At 48.0% G+C, this 10,547-nt stretch overlaps 4 protein-coding genes across 4 annotated transcripts; 2 read left to right on the top strand and 2 right to left on the bottom strand.

The window, feature by feature from the left end:
* Positions 1 to 302: 302 nt before the first annotated feature.
* On the top strand, positions 303 to 1,236 carry EV420DRAFT_1651756 (uncharacterized protein; the record flags this gene model as incomplete). The annotated part of the gene is made up of 2 exons (XM_060478587.1): positions 303 to 386; positions 445 to 1,236. The coding sequence occupies 2 exons, from the start codon at positions 303 to 305 to the stop codon at positions 1,234 to 1,236; spliced, it is 876 nt and encodes a 291-aa protein (XP_060322722.1).
* Positions 1,237 to 2,853: 1,617 nt separating this feature from the next.
* On the bottom strand, positions 2,854 to 4,970 carry EV420DRAFT_1587271 (alcohol dehydrogenase). Its single transcript, XM_060474841.1, has 9 exons — positions 4,581 to 4,970; positions 4,489 to 4,525; positions 4,415 to 4,430; positions 4,317 to 4,362; positions 4,119 to 4,268; positions 3,505 to 4,063; positions 3,429 to 3,479; positions 3,187 to 3,379; positions 2,854 to 3,135 (listed from the first exon to the last, which is right to left on the bottom strand). The coding sequence occupies exons 1-9, from the start codon at positions 4,748 to 4,750 to the stop codon at positions 2,993 to 2,995; spliced, it is 1,365 nt and encodes a 454-aa protein (XP_060322721.1). The 5' UTR covers positions 4,751 to 4,970; the 3' UTR covers positions 2,854 to 2,992.
* Positions 4,971 to 6,830: 1,860 nt separating this feature from the next.
* EV420DRAFT_1587267 (Nep1-domain-containing protein) lies at positions 6,831 to 8,005 on the top strand (the record flags this gene model as incomplete). The annotated part of the gene is made up of 3 exons (XM_060474840.1): positions 6,831 to 7,439; positions 7,502 to 7,643; positions 7,710 to 8,005. Coding segments are annotated over exons 1-3 (888 nt in total), but the record flags the coding sequence as incomplete, so codon positions are not given.
* A 665-nt stretch (positions 8,006 to 8,670) lies between these two features.
* EV420DRAFT_1769887 (uncharacterized protein) lies at positions 8,671 to 9,173 on the bottom strand (the record flags this gene model as incomplete). Its single annotated transcript, XM_060481052.1, has 2 exons — positions 8,671 to 8,814; positions 8,980 to 9,173. The coding sequence occupies 2 exons, from the start codon at positions 9,171 to 9,173 to the stop codon at positions 8,721 to 8,723; spliced, it is 288 nt and encodes a 95-aa protein (XP_060322719.1). The 3' UTR covers positions 8,671 to 8,720.
* Between the last annotated feature and the right edge of the window lie 1,374 nt (positions 9,174 to 10,547).

Raw genomic sequence — 10,547 nt, 5'->3', positions numbered from 1 at the left:
ATATCATCTACCTCGGCCACCTCTACTACTTTCAAGCAGTAGCACTACGTCGAACCACTAGCGCTTCTACAGCAAGTAACACCAGTTCAATCACGACTGCTACCGTCCGTGTATTTTCATTCGATTTGGATCGATTCTAATCTGTGTGATAGACGGCTGTGACCAACTACAATCCCACGACCACTTCTAGCCATTCTTCAGTTCTCACGACTGAGACAGTAACCAAGTCCACCCATGTGTCTTCGTCTTCGTTGGCGAGTGCCAGTGCGAGTGCCAGCTCTACGGCCAGCGCTGACACCGGTATGAGCACAGGCACTATCATCGGTATTGGTATTGGCTGTTTAGTCGGTATTGCCTTTGTTGTAATTGTCATTGGATTCCTCATTGTAAGTCCCCCCCCCCCCCCCCTTCTTCTCATCAGTCTTCTCATTCACATTGTATTAGCGCCGCTGGCGTCGCCACAGAGAGGACAAGGATGTATTTGATGCATCCCAGTTCCGTAGCTCGGCTGTACTCCTGGATGACGATATCTCAATGTCAGGGGATTCCGGCCGTGGTGGCTCAGGATGGAACAGTCATCTGAGGCCTCCAACCATGATTGAGCGTCACGTCAATAACAGCCCCGCTTCGTTCACTCAGCCTCAGTATGGATATGGTCCGCAGCAGCCGACTTCGCCCACCTCTTTCTCTCCAGGTCAGATCGTGGGACCTGGGCCTTTCAATGAAATGGACATTCCCTCCGGTGGCTTCGATAACGATCCTTTCGCGGCGGCTGCGTATAGCAGGGATCCATCTGTGATCAGCCACGATGCCTACTTGACCAGGCAACCTTCTCAGATGGCCAACGAGGTGCAGCTCAATAGGGAGCCCTCCCAGGTATATCACGCTGATCCATTCCAGCAGCAGCAGGAAGCGCAGTACGTAGACTTGAACAGGGTTCCGTCTGTTGGAAGCGCCGATGCCGTTGGTGTTGCTGTCACCACACCCACTCAGGAGGTTTCTCATGATTCCTCCATGACACAATCTGCTGTCGTGTCTTCCATCCCTTCGTCAGGAGATGCGAAGCCCACTGTTACGTCTCCTCTCACCTCCCAGGCTGCTTCGGCTCCCGCGCAGTCCAATCCTATTGCCAATGACCCTGCCGTAGCCTCCCGGAACCCCGCCCCTGTAGGTTCCAAGAGGCCCGACACCGTCTACACGGTGTATGACCCCGAGGATGCGTACGGCGGCATGTAAGCGTATAGCTGTACCTCTTTATTTAATAATCCACACTCTGTCTTCTCTTCATTCAAGTCCTTTTACCTTTGATTATGATTTCAGATGCTGGTACATTTACGATGGAATATTTATTATACGTCTTGTTTCGGGGCATGTTGTCCGTGTTGTATATATTCATCGTAAGGTATCTTATTATGTTACTTGATACCCATTTTCTGGTTTTATGATTGCGGCAGTAGCTTAAGCAATATATTGTGTGGGTGAAAAATAGTTCCATCTGAGGAATATCATCACCTACTTAACGAGTAAATTTGTTTTTTTGAATTGATACCTCACGAAGGATATGCACTTTGTAGATGACGTACCACAGAGGGCTGTTAACTATATTTCAGACCAATATGGGTATCTTCGAACTCGCAGATAGGTCGTCTCTTTCCTTTGACGATCGCGTTATCTCTTTTGTTGATTCTGTGGATACTGATTTCAATTCCGAGTTGTATAGAGCGAGGTGAATGTACTCTGGATTGGGAATTTGTTCGACTCGTATGCCGAACGAGGGAGGGTACCATCGAACGGTGCTTTGCGATGTCTGTTAGGGGAACAATCTTTCACTGTTCTACGTGTTCGGAGTCGAGGAACCGAGCTCATTGTGCGTAGTCCCACACTTCTATACCTGCATCTGGTGCGCCCGAGTGCCAGCATTGCGCCGTGCAGCGATGATAATTATCCAGTTTGACGAAACTAAGAGCATTGATCCATTACAGTACGTTGATAACGAGTGACCAGTCCAAATATTCGACTCCCTGTTAGTTTACTGGTGAAGCGTTTTAAATATGCCTCGAAAGCTGGGTTCGATTCCCAGCCAGGGAGATCGCGGTGGGTTCATTCGTACGAGTGTTACGGAGAACACACCGCGACTATTTTGACTTTGCTCCCGAAAGAGTAAGTATCTAATAAAGCAGCTTGCCAGGCTACTAAAACCTTTCCAGCGAGTTAAGTTACCAGTAACCGACCGGCCCGAATCCCCGGTGTATCAAAACCTTGGATTTCGTACGCAACCCCACCGGTATCAGAAACTGTGGGCTAAAGCCCTCAATAGAAGCTATTTTGACGGGGGTGAAATATCATCTGGGCTTAAAGGACGACCAAGATGTGCGAAACTAAAATGCAAGGCTATACTCCTTTTCTACTAGTACGCTACAGTTTTTAGGGCCAGGGGCATGTCTAGTCGGTACAATTAGTATGAACGTGTCGCTATGAATTGTAACAGCAAAATACAAATCTATTCCTCAATCTCCTACTGGCAGCATTGGAATAGGACATTACTTCCCCACACCACATCAAGGTTTTCATTACTCTGGAGGAGTAACGAGTAAATATCTTACCCTCTGGAAACCGCGACATATTTGAAGCAATCTGAGATAGCGTCACCGTCTTCTGATTCTGGTTCCCCGTATCCTCTGTGCCAGCTACAAATCTCTTAGCCGGCACCTGCTTAACATTTGGGTCGCTGAGCCGTCAGAATTGGCTTGCCAATCCAACACGTTAGAGTTCACCACCTTGCGCCTGAGTACTTACAACATCTACCCAACATACCTCCATTTAGTTCTCATAAGCGGCAAGCATTAATCCCTTAGACTATTCTACTAGAGTATCGCCCGTTTCAAAGAGATGGTCCGGCTATTATTTCGCTCAAAGTCTGGTGCACATAGTAGAATAAACAATACCATGAAGTGTGATACCTGCACCACGTTTGCCTTTACAGACTGGAGAATTATTTCCAAGGGTCAAAGATAACCTTTCCAACTTCCCCCTTTTCGAAGGCTCGATACATTTCCGGGGCTTCATCAAATCCAGCAATCCTGTCGACTAGGCTACTAGGATCACCGACGCCTCCAAACACGTCTTGTCGCTTCGCTGTGAAACGTTTGTGAGTATAACAATCATGGCAATGCCATAGATTCTCACCCAACAACTCAAACGCAGGAGGGAACATGGTACGGGCAGGACATCTTCCAAACTCAAGGGATACGTTCTTGTTATACAGCTGTCGTCCTGTGAATGGAACTTGGTTTGCTCCATGAACTCCTACGGATATGATAGCACCGAAGTCTCGAACGAGGTCATAGGCAAGGCTCAGCGCGCTATTATTACCGACCACCTGGGTATGATATGTTAGCTTCGAGTATAACACGATGACTTCAACCCACCTCGAGCACAGCCGTACATCCTACACCAGAAGTCCAAGCCTGAACCTTGGTCTTGGCATCTTCGATCGGACGCAACGATGAATTCTCCCGAGCCTCTTCCATCCGGAGAGATCTTTGAGTAAACAGCTTGCATCTTCTCTCTCCTGCTCTCAATGGGATCGATCGCGACAACGCGGAAAGGGTACTGTCCAGCGGAAAGCAGATCAAGCAGACTGACTGCTGCACATATCCCCACGGGACCTAATCCCACAATCGCAAATGTGAGGGTCCTATCCTCTTGTACCAGGGCGTCTTGCTTGGAAGGGAGATCTTTCAACGGGAAGAAATTCAACGGACATGGCCTTCCTGTGAGTGCCGTCAGGACCTTTGGATGGCTCAAAGCCTGCATGGCAGCGAATACTCCAGTTGGTAGGATATCAGCGAGAAGGACAAGCGAACTCTCAGATATCTTGTCGAGGGCTGCGGTGGCAGTCTTATCGGATAGAGAGGTAGACCATGAACTGGTATCACTGAGGTTGTAGAGCGTTCCCCCGGCCTTTGGGACGCGTACATATTGTGCTTGGCCTCCTTCGAGTGCCGGGGAACCAAAGAGGGCGCCGTGAGGGCATCGACAAGTGTATCCCAGCCGACAAACACTTGGAGAGGTATATCGTTGGTCAAAGCTTCGAATGTAAAATTTATCGAACTGACCTGCATTCACCGCAGCTTACGGTGAAAGGAGAGACGACCTTGTCACCCACTTTCAAGTTCGAGTATAGGTCTGGGCGCCCTTGGGCTTGTCCTCCATAGCTCAAGCCGAGTTTCACCACTTCGCCGATGAACTCGTGTCCACAGATATGGCTGTTCGTGTTAGAGGCGAGCTTTTGCTGTGCTATTCTTCCTACTCACACTTTGTTAATGCCCGCATGTCCTCGATAGATGTGTAGATCGCTCCCTGATCACAATCATTGATCGGCTGTCCGATATGAAAGAAGCGGGCGGCGTACCACAGAGAGCTGCCAACTATATCCCCAATCAGTACGGGCATCTTGGATTCGAGGCTGCAAGTAGACGGTCTCACCTTTACTTTCACGATCGCATCATCTGGTTCGTTGATTCTATAGATACCAACTTCAGCTCGTACAAAGAAAGACTTGAATCAGATAAACGTACTCTGGAACGGGAACTTGTTCAACCCGTATATCGAACGAGGGAGGGTACCATCGGACGGCGCTTTGTGTTGGTGAGGTCATGGTAGTTTGGATCAACTTTGATTTCCAATTCAATCTCCTAGCACCATGGGTCCTGAAATGAGCTGCGGAACAGAACATCCATATCCTCATTTGGTGTAGTCTTGCTACTGACTTCCTTTGCAACCTTTATTAGAATATGTCCATTGACAAAGGGGCCGATTCAACGGGTTGAGCATTTCAAAGTTCTTCAGACGGGCTCGAGGGCAAACATTTATACGAACCCCATTAAAATGTCGGGCACTAATTGGAAGGTTTGGGATTGAACGATACGTTGAACAAGTAAAAGTCTGGGTTATAGTAAGAATCAAAGCTCAGGGCGGAACAGTCCGGTGGCGCACTTCCTATTACATCACCATGTTCCTTGTTCACGGGTCGCGGTCAGCTGCATTTTGAACTTTCCTTCGAGCTTACTTTCAGCTGAGCGCGGATATCCGACCCGTCTCATGCGCTTTCGATAGCGATAAAACTTGCTAGAGGCAATATTGAAGACTGCGATTTTTTTGTCTTTGCTTGACTCCTTGTCTCCATCACAGGTCGTATTGCCAACCATCTGTCTTCACCTTTCTTCTGAGACGTGACACGTCAAGCATACTCCTCGAATCTGTCGCTGTACTCCGACCAAAACTGGCTTCATCTCTATAATCTACTGTCGACATACAATGTCTGGGTAAATGAATAGCGGCTGTTGCTCAGTTGGTTTAATCGTTCACTGAGAAACTTGAAGGATGTTTGGGATGTTTCTGCTTCATTGACACAGAGAAAGTTTGCTGCAGTTCAACTCACTACGCGGTTCCCTGTAGATGCTGGCAACATCCCTCTATTCGCTTGCAGTCGCAGATGAATTTACATAAGCGAATCCACGGCGATATGGACCCCCGACATCAGCTATACTCAGCTCTCTATTAGTGTATCGGGGAAGCGTGCTACTACGGTCGCTGCAGGATGGGTTCGAATCCCAGCCAGAGAGATCGCAGCATGGACCTTCCCGAATGCGGGAGGGTGTATGTTGCGCGATTTTTTTTACTTAGTCATCTTGGTACTTGGAAATTGAAGCATGAAGAATTCTTCATCCAACGTTAGGTAGTACTCTTTATACAGGTCTCCTCGTCCGATATTCGTTAATATGTCTGCCGTTCATAGAGAATTGCGTCTGCTTCAGGTTCAGAAGTTTCAAGACTGTACACTGCGACTCAGAAGTCGTCTATCTGGTGCAAATCATTAAAACATTTCACCGTTCATTCACTTGTTCCTAATCACAAACTTCAGCTTGAACATTCAGCTTTTAGGGTTACACCAGAATCAGCGGCCTGTCTTGTTTCGGTTAATCGCGGCTATCAAAACCATGCCTTCCAGGTTCCTCCCTCCCTGACAAAGTTCATCTTTGAATAGATCTGGTGCAGATACTTCTTTGTGTATACTGCATCGTCTCAGCCCTCGAACAATCTGAAGCATGTTCGCTCGCAGGCGTGGATTCATCACATAAACGAATTCACGGCAATGTAGAGCTAGCTTCTCTACAGCCATTCAGCTCTCTGTTGGCATATCGGCGAAGCGCGGTAATTGGGCTTCAAAGGCTGGGTTCGATTCCCAGCTAGAGAGATCGCAGCGCCTACCCTCCTAAAGATGGGAAGGGAGGCGCTGTGACTTTTTGGTCCTCCGCTACTGTGAGACTACTGCCGATGCGCTATGTTGCGACTGAATGTATTTTCAATGAATAATGTGCGTTGTTATTTTCCACTCGACATCCCGTTGGCTCGTTGGTCACCGGTCAATGGTCTGGCACGGTATGCCTTTGTAAAATGACCTTATTCTAACCTCATCCACATATATCTTTGGCTACCATGAACCTTGAACTCTTCTCGAGTCTCGAAACAATCTACTGACACTCAAATACGCCTCTTTTTCCTGTCTTTCTCAGCGGTGATTGAGTCATCCTCTATGGTGGATGATAGACTTCAAGTTATCGTACTTCTTTTAATCCTTTCAGTTAGAATGACGCTGAGAATGCTTTACTTGTCAATTTTGACACGGTACCTTTGTTCCATGACTTTCGTTTCCCATATTGTGTTTATTTAATTTCTGAGAGAACTTGAACTAGTTTTTTTGACCTCTCGGGGGAACTTTGAAGAAACAACGGATGCACGCGGACCGAGTAAGCCGAGTGATGTCATCAACACCTCTTTTTCTTCTGCACCAATACGCGTCGCATTCACTACACCACCAATACCACTAACACCAACACCACGACCGAATCTAACCTTGTCGCACACCTACTGCAACGTCAACGACAGAACAACTTATCCGTAGGTCACTGGAACAGGTGCACGATATGCAGACTATCGATGAGATCGATGAGAGGATGAACGAGGAGGGGAGCGGTAGCAGTGCTGGAGTCACTATCATGAAAAGGGCGAGGACGACGACGGATAGGCCTATTCGACCACTTCCTACATCCAGGACGAAGAAAATTGCTGGAACGACACCGCTCAAAGCAGCCGCAGTGCCCTTCGTGCCCAACCCTAACCCGCTGATGCTCCCTGTGCAGGCACATGTGCCTAAGGGTGCAGCAGCAGCGTCTCAACGACGTCTTTTTGTCGTGCTGGAACAGGCCTGCTTGGAAGCTTACCGTATCTCGAGTGGGAGTGCGAAGGGCGGCAGGCATGGTAAGGGAGGCGAGGGCGACGTCAAGTATACCTTGCTCAACTGCGACGACCACCAGGGTATCCTCGCCAAGACAGGAAGAGACATTGCAGATGCTAGGCCCGATATTACTCACCAGGTGCGTATTTTTTTAGTCTGTCATTTGTGATCTCTGATGGTTAAATTTTTTTGTGCGATTAGTGTCTGTTGACTCTCCTGGATTCGCCCTTAAACAAAGCTGGCCTTCTTCAAGTGTACATCCATACAGCGAAAGGCGTGCTCATCGAAGTCAATCCGCATGTCAGAATACCGAGGACGTTCAAGCGATTTAGCGGGCTGATGGGTACGTACTTTATTTTTTCTTTTCTTTTTTTCTTGTTTTCGTTTACTAAAATGAACTTTCTCTCAGTCCAACTACTCCACAAACTGTTTATTCGTGGTGTCAATGGTCCAGAGAAGCTATTAAAAGTCATCAAAAATCCCGTCGTCGACCACTTCCCACCCAACACGATTAAACTGACGCTGTCGGGTGACGCCAAAACCCAGCGCCTTTCACAATACCTACCCACACTACCTCAGACTCATAACATTGCTGTTTTCGTGGGAGCCATGGCTCGTGGAAGGGATGATTTTGCGGATGCCTACGTCGACGAAAAAATAGGTATCAGCGAGTACCCACTGAGTGCTAGTGTTGCTTGCGGCAAGGTACGGAAAGCCCCTATTGCGCTTGATTGTCACTGAACTTTTTTTCTCTCTAGTTCTGCTGTGCACTCGAAGAGCTCTGGGACATCGTTTGATCGCCTTCATCTAGACACAAAGAATACACGGTGAGGATTTGTTGTATTATAGACCGGCGGCCGCTTAAATGTTATTTCTTAGGATCAAAATGAAGGTTTTTGAGTTTGTATTATTTCCCAGTCACCGGACAAGGAGGAGGAGGAAGAGCAAGGTAGAGCACCTGACGACGGACATATATGGGGGAGGGATCTGGCGGCTCTGAGAATCTCCCGTTTCCTTAGAAGCCGGTAGAGCACACCGCGGTACAACTGGTCGTACGGCTCTGTCTTTTTGGCAGTTCAGCGGCAGCAGTTCTCGCGGGTAGACTTGAAGAACACTTGGCCACCTTAGCCCTGATTGATCATCGCAGTTGTCTTCCAATACATCACTGTAAGCAGCGAAATGTCGGCTTTTACTTACATTACTTTTGACAGAATTGTTCAAAAATTTCATTGTATAAAGTTATCGTGACCACCCCAGCAATGATCAGGTGTCAGACTGCACAGCAGAAATTCTCGGACAGCCCTGACAGTGGTGATTCCTTGCAAGTTGTGCGACTCAAAGACAGACACTCAACCTGGATACTTTCAATCGTTCTTTGCATACTTACAGATGCCAAGCGTGCGTATGAACTCCAAAAACCCTAATATTTCGTATGTACTAGGCATTGAACACCGGTAAATACCAATCCAAAGAGAAAGACAGAACGAGGATACAGGAGATGCATTTGTCCTAGGCTGCGACAGGTTCAGCGCTACTGAAAGCGAACGAGACTGAACGACAAATCTCACCTCAACCCGACGGCAACGTTCCTATATCATTTCTCGGATGCGAGCGCATTTACTCACTGAAAATCGGACGGTCAGCACTGGGACACTCAAGGAAGTCTAAAGTTCACTTACAGGAGGGAGAGGGTGATGTCGCCGTTGACCTTGGCCTGGATGGCGATCTCCACCTCGAGGTTCAGGTCCAAACGGAGCTTCAAAGCTTCCTTGGGTACGACGGCGCCCTTGTTAGAGCGTCCGACGAGTTGTCCGCCAGCGACGGAGGAGGTTTCAGCAGAAGAGAATTTGGTAGCGGTTTCGGGGGCAGACATGTTGGTGCTGAGGATGCTGGTAGAAATTCTAAGTCTTTTATATGCTTGGGAGAGGGTACGGGCAACGTTATGTTCGCTGTCCGTTTGCCCGATGCACGATCATAGCAACGGCATTGGCGGCCTCGAGGGTGAAGAAGCTTTCCCCACGCCAATCAATCCTATTTCGTAATCGACTCTTCCCGCGGGAGAAGGTGATTCATGGACGCTGATAGGACGGTGTCGGATGCAGATGAACATGAACGCGTCTGGAAGAGTTTCTCACAGTGCCGCGGTAAACTTATATGGTGGGTGATTGTGGGTCCAGGCTGACCATGCTGAGAATGACGAAGTCACTTTCTTCTTTTATGTGGGATTCGACATCTCTAGGTACGTTCAACATTATTTTCAACTATCCATAATGCTGCCGCCTCGTTGTAGTGACTTGATCTTCAATCAGGTAGAAACTCGTGCAGCAAAGGAAGGCGCTAAGCACGTAAACAATTTTTAGGCTGGTGCTATTTCATAACCCAGTACGAAGGCTGTCGTATGTTGGCTGGACGTGGCGCGCAATTTGGTGAAGTATTCGACAAGTCTCCTCTCGGCGCCTTTACGTTGCTTATACAAAGACATATGGATCTTTGTAGGTCCAAATTTCCCATCTCGGGCACGACTCAGCTGTTACATTTTGCAACCCCCAGCATGGCCGCCGAGAAACACTGTAAATTTCCGCATCACAGCTGAAAATCCTTGCTGGACGCCAGAGTTTATGACATCTGTCGGTGAGGCTTTCCTTCTAGAATCGGACCGTGGTACATCTCGACATCCATGTATCCCAGATTTCAAAACCAGGAAAATACGAGAAGACACATCTTCCTAGCAGTCTCGTAAGGAGTCAGTCTCACCTTCGAAGCTTACCCTAGAAACTCAGCTCACTTCTTAGGGAAAACCAGCTTGACCAAATGTCGCCAATGCAGCCACATCCTTCGCAGAATATTCTACCGGTCTCATGGCATCCAGAAGCCCGCTACCTTTGCCATGCTCGTGAACGCCTTACGAATCCATGTACGCAACTACACTGAAATGAAGCGATAAGGCTCTCTGCTACTCTCTTCAGTATGTAGATGCAAACTCTGACCTTGAGTAAGATGCTGGCGTCGATTCCCCCGGAGGACGTGTTTGTTCCACCTTCTAATAGGTGCTTCCAGATTCTGTATATTGTCCAAATCTTACACATGTGCAATAAAGTCATCTTGAAAATACATATAGGATGAATCCAAATCTGAGGACCTTCAAGATAGTATTTGTTTCATCCGCCCGTGACGATCTCCTCTATTAGTTCCCCACGCCAGAGGGCCTAGTCAGCCATAGGCTCGTACAATGGTGGCGCTTCTCTGG

Source organism: Desarmillaria tabescens, assembly GCF_030435595.1.
Source record: "Desarmillaria tabescens strain CCBAS 213 chromosome Unknown EV420scaffold_104, whole genome shotgun sequence".
In the NCBI taxonomy this organism is placed as follows: domain Eukaryota; kingdom Fungi; phylum Basidiomycota; class Agaricomycetes; order Agaricales; family Physalacriaceae; genus Desarmillaria; species Desarmillaria tabescens.
Note: the sequence above shows the minus strand (reverse complement) of the source record. Positions and strands in the feature narration are given on the sequence as shown.

Excerpts from the sequence above, each read along its gene's own strand:
- EV420DRAFT_1587271 (XM_060474841.1), bottom strand. The coding sequence starts at position 4,750 with ATGAGGATATGGATGTTCTGTTCCGCAGCTCATTTCAGGACCCATGGT. Across the intron at positions 4,064-4,118 it reads GTAAGCTGCGGTGAATGCAG|TGTTTGTCGGCTGGGATACA; the intron begins GTCAGTTCGATA and ends TACCTCTCCAAG. Across the intron at positions 3,136-3,186 it reads TCCTGCGTTTGAGTTGTTGG|CGAAGCGACAAGACGTGTTT; the intron begins GTGAGAATCTAT and ends AACGTTTCACAG.